A 12,423-nucleotide genomic window follows, 5' to 3' on the forward strand; every position below is an offset into this window, starting at 1 on the left:
TCTGGATTGGGAAAGTCCTCACCAGCCATTCGGATGAAATTCATGTCTTTTCTCAACACCGATCCTCCATCATCCGGGGAAGCCACAAATTCAAAATTAAACACGGAGCCAGTTTTTACACATCGGCAGACGCGAGCACTAGCACGGCTTTTTATCCATAAGAAATTCAAATATACACCGACAAGTTCTCATACAAGACATTTTCAAATCCTTCAAATGTCCCAACAAGGAAAAAAGTTCAGACGGATGAAGGTGGCGGCGGCAGTGGCGGCGGGAAGTTGGATCCTGCTGATCATGTCAGTTTTTCACATGCCTGACTTACTCCGAGCTTACATGATTCATCATGAAGGATTCTGGCTGGCATAACGTCTCTGTCCAGAAGGTGATATACGGGATTCTGACCAAAAAGCCATCTGTTGGGTCTTGAAATATGTGAAGCTGAGAGGCAATGTCGTGGCATGACATGAGTTGAGTAGAGTGGCGCAGAGGACTTCCCTGGTCTTATCAGATCCTCCGGTGAATTTACTGGGGTGTGCGGTTGTCATATCGGTGATCACCTCGGTGCTTGATTAAGAGAATGTCGGCATGTACATGACTTGGGGTACTATAGGACCATTTTGGCCCCCATAATCCTATCTCCAGACACTCAAACCATCATCACGACATGAGTGGCTGCGGCACCAACCGGCCACAACTCGATGCCGCAGACCTAAACCCAAGCGACAATCCGATCTAACCAGCCCCCATCCCGTCCGATCAAGTACCGTATCTTGTGTTTCCTTCCTTCCCGTATCATGTTTGTCAGCTGGTTTCGTTTGTGTCCCGGCCGCCTGTCATCCACAAAAGATGGTTGGTGGGTTTCCGGCGGGCCACTGTTGGTTGGGACTTTCGGTCTGCGGCGGCACAGGTCTAAACGACCAGGAAATAAACAGCTTACCTACCAGAGAAGCCCGAGACATCTCATGGGTGATAAAACACATAATAGACGCCGAAAATCACCAGGTTTTTGAGCGCATGCGCTAACGTTGCGGTCGACCTTGCTCCCCAACAGCAAACCAGCATCTTTTGCAACTTGCATAATAAAGCCAGGTTGGCAACTCAGTTCAAGGTCCCCGATCAGATGACGTGAGATCGAGTGTTTTCCCCGGCCTGCCGCAGGATTTCCAAGGTAAATGATCACTCTCTGCATGGCACCTTTTTCCCTGCAATGGTGCCCAAGTCCTTCTCCCTCGGGATTCGTGTGGTCGTCACAGTGCTAGCCTAAAGCCGAGAGTCAGCCCTACGAGAGACTGAATGACAGCCGAGGAGCGGGACGAAGAAACCCAAGGTAAGATGGAGGGTTACATCGAGAATGACCGAATCCTTCCGCCTTTCCGTGTGATGCTCCCATGTCTGAAGATTTCCATGATGACGGAGCTAAAGAACAGAAATTTTTGCGTGGTCGGGTGGTGGATCGCTGATTGACTTCTGCCGAGATACCTAGGGATGGATGGTCTCAGCGAAGGATTAGAAAAGTACAACATCTGGTAAACGACACTTGAGCACCCCTGGTGCCGCACGGCATACCACAGTATGGAAAATCTTGATAAGGCGTCTTGCCCAACAATCATGTCATGGTGACACAACCACATTACGGCTTTGTGCTCAACCATAGGTACAATACCGTCATACCTGGTTTTAATCAGCAGCCAGCCCTATGAGAGGCAGGTAGCTCACCTCAGGATACACCGGCGCTTGGTATTAAAAACTGCCGGTTTATCACACCGCTTCTTTTTCTGTCAGTGCTCCAAAGGCAGGCACCGTCGTGAGTTTTATGCAGGAAAATTGCAAGGAGAATATGCCAAATGACCCAGCATGCAACCTAAATTGTAGAAAAGCGCCATCAACTTTGCTGTCATTCCCAAACAGGCAAGTCAATGACAAACATAGACCCACAACGAGCCGTGTAACCACTCCCTGTTCTTGACAACGACTGGTGAGAGTGAACAGCAAATGGGAATCGAGAAGTGCCTCAAAACGCCGACTTTGACATCTGAAGAGTACATGCTTCCAAAAGTATTAAACAGACATTAATAGAAACAGCGAAAGAATGTTGAAATAAAGAATTTACATGTGAGGAAATGTCATAACTGGCGTAACCTTAGCTTTCCAACCCATCCCTAATGCCTGTGCATTATCTTCCCTGCGATGGATCCAATGCCGACGACTAGTCCGTGCACAATGAATAAAGCCCGTCCGGTCCATTCAGCCTTACGGCTCTCCGTATAGACGTGATACGCGGGCTTCGAATGCGAACCATACTTTTCTTCCCCTAGCCTCCTGAACACCGAAATGGTGGGAGCCCCAGTTCGTCATCACCCCCACATGGAAACTTTTGCCAACCTATGCGGGGTGCAGCTGGACCCTGGAACTGCGTTGGGACCAAACGCGAAGCGCGAACTGCAACCCATCTCAGCAGCCCCGCAACTCAATCTAACCTCTGCATATGTTTATGACATCGATCTTGATTTCGTCATCGCCGATCCGAGAGAGGCACCGTGTCGCCATAAAAGCCACCTTGGTCTTCGGCGGCGAGGCAGGCGAGACAAACGCCTCCACCGTAGACACGTGTATGCCTTTTCCACCCATGACCCGAGTGATCCATGACTGATATGATCTCGCCGTGAAGATCGATCTCCTGATCTGACAAGGCAACACCTGGACCTCCCGGCCCACCCACAAATACGTACTCGGAGGGAGCATCGGGCCCGGGTGGAGGAGGAGGCAGAAGAGGCGATGTTGGCGGATAGCTCGAGGGGGTGAAGGCAGTACCTGATGCCATTGCCTCAGCAGAGTAGGCGGGCGTGGTTCCAGGAACAGGGATTCCGATGGGGACAGTCCTCGTGTAGGATCTTCTGCGCGGTATTGGGTCTGCGGTCTGGGGGCTGGAGTTCAAGACGTCGTCTGAGGTTGACATGCCGCTATAAGCTGGATTGGGCTGGTGTATGAAGCTGGCGTCCAGCTCTGGCGGGATCGATACTGCATAGCCGATATGACGGTCTTCAAAGGGAAACCTGTTGTCGCTACGTGTTGGAGGTGTTAGTGGTGGTGGTGGAGGTGGGCGCGAAAAGCGTCGGGGAGTGCTGAGATCGAAGCCAGAAAAGCCAGGGGACCCAGTAAAGCTCTCAGCACCGAAGTTGGGATCCTGTCCATACACATCACTCGAGGAGCCCGCTTGCTGATCAGATGCGGCACTCCAATCACGGTCGCCATAGCTGCTGTAGCCTGACATTGGTCCTATCTCCATGCCCTCGGAGCCACCACTACCATATCCCTCTGGAAAGTTAGAAGGGAAGAAGTGGGAGGAGTAGCTCGGTCTGCTATCTCCTACATGTTGCTCAGTGTACCTGCCGGCCGGGGAGGGGTCGTGTTGGTATCTAAAATCGGCGTCATCGGGAACATTGGTGCTGACGCCACGTGATGCTGACCCTGAGCGCAAGCGATCCTTCAGCGGGTCATTCTCGTTGTCATCCATAGCTGGCGTCTGCCCCAAAAATCCGAACACGGCTCTCTGGGCACCGTGACCTGTAAGCACTGCAGCACAGGAAGGATGTTGCTGATGAATCCCGAGCCTAGTGAACGGAACAACTCCTTGCCCGCCCTTGAATTGGCTCCAGGGAGACAAAACAGAGACAGGTTGATTGCCCTTTTGGGATGTTGGTGAAGTTGCTATTGGTGAGAAGCGGGGGGGATGCTTGTCGACTTTCTCAGCACGCTGGCTGTCTCCAGGTGCAGGCAATGGGGCTGATGGTTTGAGACGTCTTGGCTTGACGAGCCGGGCAACAAGAAGAAGAGTAATGACGGCAAGCGCGAGATATATGTGTGCTCTTGAGGGTCCCTGTTTCTGGGGACTTGCGACCCCAAGAGCAACGTTGACGTCGGGATGCCTGAGTGTTGGCATGCCTGCGGCGAAGCTCAGCGCCGATGATTTACTTTGGGGCGCCTAGTCAGTGTAAGTGTTCGGTCTTGGTGGGTGGCCGTAGGGGCCGGCGCTATAGCTAGGGGGATCAGGCAGGCATGGCAAAGGGTCGTGGCACCGGAAATTGGGTTTTGTGTTGTCCAGGGTGCTGGTCTGGGGAGAGCCAAGTCCCGTTTGAAGGATGGAGCAGCGCGAGCTACACCGAGGGGTTCTTGGAGACCCCCAGAAGCTTACATCCGCTTTAAACCCAGCAAGTGTAAATATTGAACGAGATAAAGCCGGGCGTGCAATATGATGATGAGGCGACCTACCCGACGGAAGTAAGGCGGCCGCCAGGGTTTGTTGATATCAATGCTTGGGAGGGGGGAAATGTGCAACCAATGGAATGCATGCTCGAAAAGGGAAAGACATGTCGACTTACACAGCGCGGGGCCGACAGCGGCCTCAAATGTCACGACTGAGAGGCGTAGTGTTATGCAGAAGCCGCCAGGGTAACACGGCGGGCATGAGGGCGGTAAGTAGTACACGGATAGTCGGGTCTATTGTGGTGGTCGTTTCCTGTGTCGTTGATGCTACCGGTGCTCTCTCGACGACACGACTACCAGGTAAGTAGGTCCGGGCTCGGCGACGGCAGGGGGGCACGGAGAGTCGAGGGCCGCTGACACTCGGAAAGACTGGTCGGCCTGGCAGTCATTGGACCGCACGGCGGGAGGGCGCGGTCTTATAGAGCAAGCCGGCCACCCCTTTGTGTGCGAGGTCGATTACGGAACGCCATGGCTCTCCACGCCGTTGTATCGCGCAGACAGGGACAAGGCAAGCTGGGAGCTTCGGGCATGTGGCGGCGGAGACTTGGAACAAAAGTAAGAGCCCCGAAGCAGGTGAAGGCTGACACACCCAACGCTAACTCTCTTGGAACGCTAGAAGGTAATTAGATGCAGCATTTGGGTACCGCTTCAGCTGGATCAGCTCCATAAAGGCGCCGTTACCAAATGCAGAACAGCCAATCCTGACGAGCAACAGGAGGGCACTAGTGCAGACCGTCATGGGATGAAGAACCTAAGGTCCATCGCCGCAAGCCCGCCATGTCTCTTGATGACGGCACCCTGATGAAGGGAAGCAGAAGCAAAGCACGATGCGACAGGGAGCTGACCGAAGCCCAGAGCGCGGAATATTCCTGCAAGGTACTGGGTGCCAGGTGGACCGGGACTGGGACTGTGTAGTACAGCACATGTATCGAAGTCAGACCAACAGACGACAAAATAAAGGGCTGGCAGGTGCGCCTTGATTAACCTGCATGCAACGGTGCGTGGCTGCATGCAAGTGCAAGGGTAGAGACAGCAGCCGACCTCTCTCTCTGGCCGCCTGAAAAAGGGAACAATTCGAGATGTGGAGGGCTGCAGGGGACGGCGGGGTAAATCGGAGCACTGTCGGGTGTGTCAACGCTCGGCACCTCACTGCTTGTTCGTGACGAGGTTGGATTTTGGCCCTTGTTTGTTTTCGTTCGTCGTTTGCCGATGCTGCCCAAGCCCAAAGGCCATCGACAGTGGGGTTGATGTGATCATATGGCCGGACGACGTAACAGCAACTCGGTCGGGGTAGCAGTCCGAGCCACGGATGTCCCCTTGTTCTCTTGTCCAAAGCAGGCTAGGCGTGTGTGCCCTCAGCTAGGTGTGTCGAGCCCTACAACTGGCGCCACCTTATCAACAGCCCTCTGTCTGCTGCTTGTCAGACAAGCTGGATGGACTGGCTCGGTTGGCAAGGTGTTGTAACACGAAGTATGAGGCGAGGATGCTGTGGAACTGTCGCATACGCAACAAAAGGTGTCGATGGATGCGGTGTTTCTCCCGCCGATCCGCTGAGGCGGGTCAGTTACGGGGTGGTGCTAGGAGGCAGCCCTGTGGCCCTGCCATGCTGCGCCGACTTGCAGTGGTGGTGCTGTGCCAATGGAGCTTAACCTCTTCGATGCAAGCCTGAGACAAAGTCGTCAACGTCGATCTCGGCAGAAGATGCGAGCTGCTGCAGCGTGTCGCGTTCGCAATGCTTCGGTGGCTGCATGTGTTGCTTGATCTGATGTCAGGCAGGAAGCTGTGATGCGGCGGGGGTCGGTTTGAGGGAAGGAATTACCCGGCTGGACTGTGCGACACGACAGAAGTCGGCGGCTGGGTTGGGTGCTCGACCCACGCAGTTGGGGTTCAAGTAGGTGAAGTCGAGATAGTACAGTAGTGTAGGAGGATGCTTCGTCCATTAGGTTGTTGGTGCGACGGGAGGTGGTGCAGCAAAGAGGAGCAAAGAGGAGCGTTGGAAGTGGGGCATGGAGGGGCAGAGGGGAAAGGCATCGTGACGCTGTTGCAAGAGCACCTGTGTATTCATCTCAGCTACGAGAAGCTCCTTCCCAAAGGAGAATTCCTGTTCAACTTGACATGTCACCATGCGATGGCCTCTGTTACATAGGCCATCTGAGTCCAGGTTATTAGGTACAGGTGATCTCGCTCCCATCTCGAGCCCGGTAGATCTTCACCTTGGAGACAGGTCAGTCCACGGCTGTGCTCACCGCCACCATGATGCTTCAACAGCTGAACAGCTTGGCCCTCAGGTCTCCACGCCCATGGCTACCTAACCCGGCGTCGGTTGTATCCTGACCAAAGCGTCTCGCCGGGTGAGCTTCACACACGACGAGAGCGCTTACACAGCAGAGCACAGCGCTTCCACGATGGATGACGGGAACCTACTTGAGGTGCTCCCAAAAAAAAAAAAAAAAAGAGCCCCACTGATCGATGACTGGCCGTGCAATGATGCCTGCAGCCCGTCCTTTTCAATCTCAGCCCTATGGGAGAAACCCTGGATCAGTGCGCCCTCCATACCCCACTCCACCAAGATCCTGGTTGATCACATCACACCCGCTGGACCGCCCGCATTTCCGTTCCCATGAGAGAAGCTTGAGCATTTTCCTCATGCGTCGCCTGCACCGAAATCATGTCCTCGCACCCCGCCGCTTCCAACAGATCCAACACCTTGCCCAAAGCCCTTGCAGCAGGACAGGCCAGAACCGACAATCCAAAGCCATTGGGATCAACTGCCCATTCACTGTTGGAAATGTTGGACGGCACACGGCTGCCTGAATGCCCGAGATTCACCGCTGTTTTCCCGGTCTTGACTCTCTTCGTATCTGAACTGGAGTTTGTGCCTTTCAAGAGTTGGAGGGCCGACCGCCATTGGGGCAAGCCATTTCTGCACGCCCATTGGTCTGCGGCGCAATAAAGTCAGCTTGCGTCTCCCTGTGCCGTGGAAGTTCCTACGCTGGACTTGCCACTGCCCAACTCCAACATTTTGACTTGTTTTGTCTCTGCCAGCTCAAACAAACATCTCCTCACATCCATTGATTGCCGGCCACTCTTCACGCCATGGTCAAACATTTGAGAGGATCGTTTACGAACCCGGGCCCAACAGGGACACCAGAGCGGAGCGAGCCGCCTGGCCGCGGGGCACGACTCCTACCGTGATCCATGATAGATCAAGAACAACTACCTACTCTGGGGTCAATTTGATACTTGAATGCTTACCTGACCTTGAATGGCCAGTATACGGACGGAGAAATCGGCAATCGGATCTTGGCGGGCAATAGAGTGCTGGCTCACGATGGTTCCATCCGGCGGTATTCGCCCGATGTACACGTTGCCGTCTCAATCTCGATGGGAAATATCTCTTCGTGAATGGTAACCCATTGAGGCTGAGCAAGAATAGTGAAAGTCATGTAAACAAGCATCTGCCGGATGCACACGCGGCTCAGTGGCGCGGCGAAGTGAGGCTCAACAGGCTTCCCATCACAACGATCATCACGGTAGCTAAGAATATCTAGAAAATGAAGTTAACATGGCAATAGATGGAGCAAGCTGACTCGGACGCTACACGAACTGTAACTGGCATGTTACTGGCTTTGCGGGTGCTCCAATCCCACAAGAGGCCGCAGAGCCTCATGCTGATCAACCCACTTTCACTCGGTTCTCTGCGAGGATGTCCTTGTGATGACACTTCAGCGTCTGATGGGCATACCAGGACCGGAACGGTGGATCCACGAGGACAGCTGAGCCCAGGCTCTTTTCATGGCTTATCGACCAGACGTTTGGTATATTGGGAGCTTTGCCAAGTCTTCACTGGTCATCTGAACTACAAGATTTACACTTGCGTGTCCCACAAAGTGCAATAATTGGAGGACGAGCTATACTGGTCCGCGGCGATCGACCTAGGTAGTTTAGTGGCTGGGAGACAAGTATCACGGTGTCACTGTTCGAGACTGGGAGCGATGAGATGGGCCAGACAATAGTCTCGAAAGAGCTATCCACAACTCCAATGGGGCAGAAGTCGAAAAATAATGCGGGTTTCCGTATCCGCATCTACCCCTCTCACATCATGGCCCCTTTCTCCGGCCGCCCCCTCATCCCCAGCATATCTTACGGCCTCTGCTCACGCGGCCGGTCACTCAGATGGTCACCGAGGGACTCACATTACCAATCATCGAACTCGCCCAAAGACATGACAACTCACAATCACGACCGGCATCTCACAAACACCAGCAAGTGCCTGATGCTGGCCAGGGCCCACGATGCAACCCTCACCACCAGTCACAAAAACAAACAAACCCGGTACGCAACACCGCCGGCCAACCAGAGTGCTCAAGACGCAGTCCCTTCATGTCAAAAACCCACATCAAACCCTCCCCCAAGTCCAGTGACTTGGTCCTTACTAACACACAACCAGGGTATAAACCACAGGATGGTAAATGTGGAGATATCCCTGCCCCTCCAAAACCCGAGATACACACGATACGAGAGAAACCTTCTCATCCCACCCGCCTTCCCCCAACCTCAGCCAGCCTTTTCCTTTTTGTCCCTTAACTATCCTGCTGTCACCCGCGTATCCCCCATGCGAGAAGGGGCCCCCGATCGATAGGCCATCCCTCGTTACCAACAAACACGCAAGAGGGAGAAGGGGTGGGTACCTGTGCCGATGAGGCTGAATGAGTTGACGGTAGGGTGTCTGTATCCAGGGTTCCATCCTCCGGGGGTGACCAATGGAAATTCAATGGGTGGAAAACAACACTACCACAGCCTCCCGGGATTTGTTTGGTAACTTTTGGCATGGGCATCAATGACACGATGCCGTGATTGGGTGATGATGGTTGGTTTGAACATTATGGGTGGTACAGTGAGTGTCAAGGGGCGTCAACTACCGAGTACTCGTATCTAGCATCACATTCGGGGAAAGGGAGGGGGGTATCGTCAGAATACGCTTCCAGAGACTCATCCACGGCTTGCGTAATTTGGCCTAGTGCGGATATAGTGAGCATGACAATATATGTTCAATGTATAGATACGTCAACAAGATACAAACGCCCGCTGTTCAATATCTCAAGCAAAAGTTGTGTGTGGTATACAAGATAAAACCAAGATTCTGATTTCGTCAACACCACCGCCCGGAGTGTTCCGGCACGGCCGGAATATATTCCGCCACTTTGCCACCGTCAAGATTACTGCAGAAACAATAAGCCAAAAAAAAAAAAAAAAATAAGAACAGTGAAAACTCTGAACATGCCCAGTGACCCCATCCATCCATTTCCTGACAACGCCCTGCCCCAAACAGCCCAAAGAAAAAGAAAATGCAAGACACCTCAAGCAGAGAGTGAATGCCAAGTGCCCGAGAAAAAGAAAAAGAAACCGCATCCGCCATGATACGACAACAACTTATGCTCCGACATGCAACCAACTTCGTAGCCTCACCCAGTAATCTCCATTGGCTCAGCCGCCTCCGCCATCGCCAGCGCCATCCCGCCCAGCATGCCCATCCCCTCCATGACCCCATCCGGGTTCGTCCCTGGCGGCAATAAAGCGGCACTGTTGCTCTCCGCCTCATCCTCCATCATGGAGATCATGTCCTCCAGGTTCTGGTCCAGCATGTCCTGGTCCTCGGGCGGCAAGCAGCTGCAGAGCAAGTGCCTGTACTGATCAATCTTCTTGCCCGTCCCAAGCATGCCCCTCGCCTCGACGTACTCCACCTCGGCGGCTTCCTGCTCGACCAACATGGCATGGAGTTGCGCCGCGAGCTTGAGTCGCTCTTCCGGTGAGTCGTCTTCTTCCTCTTGCTGCTGGCCATTGGTAACAGAGGCGAGGTTCTGCTCAGTGGCCTTTTCAATGGCGAGCTGCGTCTGCCGGCGAAAGAGAGCAAGAACTTGCTTCTTGGCGGCGGCTACCTCTTCCTCCGTCTTGCTGGCTTGGTCGTCGGCTTCGATCCTGGACTCGAGCTCGGCGATGCTGGCTCGGAGGTTGTTGAGCTCAGCTTGGGTGTTGGCCAGGATGTGTCTGGCTTCCTTTTCGGCTTCGTCCATCTCGTTGAACTCGCTGTCGTAGCTTTGAGACAAATCTTGGAGTTTCTGGAGCACGAGCGGCGTGATGCGCGATTGCACCGTGTTGGCTGCCTCACTCTGGTATGACACCTGTAACTTGCTCGTTGGGTCTTCTCCAAGGGCATCCCGAAAGCCGTTGCGCCGGGCTGTCTCAGGGGCGAACGGACTCGAGGAGCGCTGTGGCCCGGTCCGGGCAAGAGAACGGGTGGTGTTGATTTCTTTGATCAAATCCTCCGCTCTCACGCCCTCGTTGTTTTCGATGTCGGTTGCTGCTCCACGGCCGAGAAGCGATCTGATGCATTTCCTGGCGTTGACTCTGGCCGCCAGATGCAACGCCGTATTGCCCTCTTCATCCTGAGCATCGAGCAGCGCCTGTACCTCCTCTGGCTGGCGAACTTCTACCAGTTTGTTCAGGATGATGTCCAGATAATACCGAGCACAGGTTGAGCTTTGTACCCGTCCTCGTTTCATAACCGCCGCATGGTGAATGACAGTGCACCCAGAGTGATCTCTTGCATCCACCGATTTGAATAGCTCGTTGAGAACGGTAGGAAACGTTTTCTTCATGTAGCAATTCGTAAAGTTCACCGCCCACATTAATGGCGTCTCCCCCCTGATATTCTGAGCCATGAGATTGGCATCAAACCGCTTTAGCTGTTTGATGACATCGGTATCGCCCATGGCCGAAGCCCAATGGAGCGACGTATGCCTGTCAGTGTCGATGGGCCAGTCCGGCTGAAAGTTGGTTGGGGGATCAGGACGAATGGCAGCCTGTTGGTTTGTAGACAGCAAAAAGTAGTCAAGCAGCTCATCCCCGTACATGGCATGTTGTTGCGCCGTCATGTCCCGCATCTCCTCCTCTCTCTTGCGCTTCCTGTGGCCGGTGGAGAAGTGCGACATGTCGTATGCTCGATCGTCCTCAGCCATGTACGAGGCCGAGGCAACAGTCATGTTGTCGGGGGTGTCGTCTTCGTGTATCTGAGAAGCAACACTCTCGTATTCTTCTTGGACGGGAACACCTTGTTGGGCGTGACTGTGTGAGAAGACAGCGGACTGCGACAGACTACTCTTCCTGTTTTGAGACTTGCTGCCCCATTTTGGAACGGCAGGCTTGGCCTTTGGGGCCTTTGGCTTGCTCGCATGTCTTGGTGCGGGAGGAGGGCTCTCACTCCCAGGCTCATACTCAAAGATGGGCCGTAAGCGTTCGTAGATATTGTTTCGCTGGGCAAGCGCCTCGCCTTGTTCGAGAGGAATCCATGTGCCTGCAACACAAGGCAAAGAGTCAAGTCAGCAAACGGAACGTGATGTTTTGGGCAAACGAAAAAAACAGCAAGAAGCCGGCGCACCTTGGTATTTTCCGTAACCACCCTGGACTTTTTCATGCTCCTCCTTTTGAACTTCGCGCTCCAGAATTCTCGTTCGGGCAGGCTTGTCAAAACCGGCAGCCTTCAGGATGTGTGTCGCATTCACCCAGTTGTCGGCACGCCGGCGCATAACATGTTCCTTGAGATCGGTCCCAAACTGAAACTCGTAGACGGGTACCTGCATTGAGTTTCATGATTAGCCATGCGTTTTTTTGGCCAGGAGCCTTTGTCGCAGTGTCTAGACAGAGTCCATAGCGGGCGACGTACACCACTATATGTCGCGCTGTATACCCCGGCCGGGGCAGCGCCCTTGGCCATCTTGCAGAGTTGTTCGAGATTTTGCGAGCAGAAAGGCTTTGTTCAATAAAGGCTGTGAGACTGGCGTTGGGTGTTTTTGGGAGTTTAAGAAAGTCGTCCGTTTCTCGGCTGTCCAATGGGCCAGTTTTTTTCCAACAGGACGGCGGCAATCGACTGGAACCTGGAGGCTGAGAGAAGCCGACTAGGCTGCGCAAGATGAAATGGTCGGCGACAAGAAAACAATTGAATGAAACGACGCCAAAACTATTCCCCTCAAGCAGTCGTCGTCGTCGATGGTCGCTGCTTAATTGCTGTCGCGGTTGCAGACGCGGAAGTCACGAAAAGACGCGGTTGCTTGACGTTGTCCGAGGCTGTGGGGGAAAGCGAGACGCGGTTTTACGCGATTC

At 53.8% G+C, this 12,423-nt stretch overlaps 4 protein-coding genes across 4 annotated transcripts; all 4 read right to left on the minus strand.

Moving 5' to 3' along the window:
• Positions 1-260: 260 nt before the first annotated feature.
• Positions 261-2,045, minus strand: QC761_0046280 (uncharacterized protein; the record flags this gene model as incomplete). Its single annotated transcript, XM_062872408.1, has 2 exons — positions 261-1,479; positions 1,926-2,045. 2 exons carry the CDS (start codon positions 2,043-2,045, stop codon positions 1,417-1,419), a joined length of 183 nt encoding a protein of 60 aa, XP_062735755.1. The 3' UTR covers positions 261-1,416.
• A 467-nt stretch (positions 2,046-2,512) lies between these two features.
• QC761_214130 (uncharacterized protein) lies at positions 2,513-4,465 on the minus strand (the record flags this gene model as incomplete). The annotated part of the gene is made up of 2 exons (XM_062877142.1): positions 2,513-3,982; positions 4,457-4,465. 2 exons carry the CDS (start codon positions 4,463-4,465, stop codon positions 2,513-2,515), a joined length of 1,479 nt encoding a protein of 492 aa, XP_062735756.1.
• Positions 4,466-5,908: 1,443 nt separating this feature from the next.
• Positions 5,909-6,308, minus strand: QC761_0046300 (uncharacterized protein; the record flags this gene model as incomplete). Its single annotated transcript, XM_062872409.1, has 2 exons — positions 5,909-6,007; positions 6,083-6,308. Coding segments are annotated over 2 exons (291 nt in total), but the record flags the coding sequence as incomplete, so codon positions are not given.
• Positions 6,309-9,444: 3,136 nt separating this feature from the next.
• Positions 9,445-12,410, minus strand: MBP1 (Transcription factor mbp1). Its single transcript, XM_062877141.1, has 3 exons — positions 11,987-12,410; positions 11,702-11,897; positions 9,445-11,617 (listed from the first exon to the last, which is right to left on the minus strand). Exons 1-3 carry the CDS (start codon positions 12,035-12,037, stop codon positions 9,729-9,731), a joined length of 2,136 nt encoding a protein of 711 aa, XP_062735758.1. The 5' UTR covers positions 12,038-12,410; the 3' UTR covers positions 9,445-9,728.
• Between the last annotated feature and the right edge of the window lie 13 nt (positions 12,411-12,423).

Source organism: Podospora bellae-mahoneyi, chromosome 2, assembly GCF_035222275.1.
Source record: "Podospora bellae-mahoneyi strain CBS 112042 chromosome 2, whole genome shotgun sequence".
Taxonomy (NCBI): domain Eukaryota; kingdom Fungi; phylum Ascomycota; class Sordariomycetes; order Sordariales; family Podosporaceae; genus Podospora; species Podospora bellae-mahoneyi.

What these genes read in the sequence shown, in the direction of transcription:
- MBP1 (XM_062877141.1), bottom strand. Translation starts at nt 12,037, where the DNA reads ATGGCCAAGGGCGCTGCCCCGGCCGGGGTATACAGCGCGACATATAGT. An exon ending in ACAGCGCGACATATAGTGGT is followed by an intron (nt 11,898 to 11,986) that starts GTACGTCGCCCG and finishes AACTCAATGCAG; the next exon opens with GTACCCGTCTACGAGTTTCA. An exon ending in TGGTTACGGAAAATACCAAG is followed by an intron (nt 11,618 to 11,701) that starts GTGCGCCGGCTT and finishes CTTGTGTTGCAG; the next exon opens with GCACATGGATTCCTCTCGAA.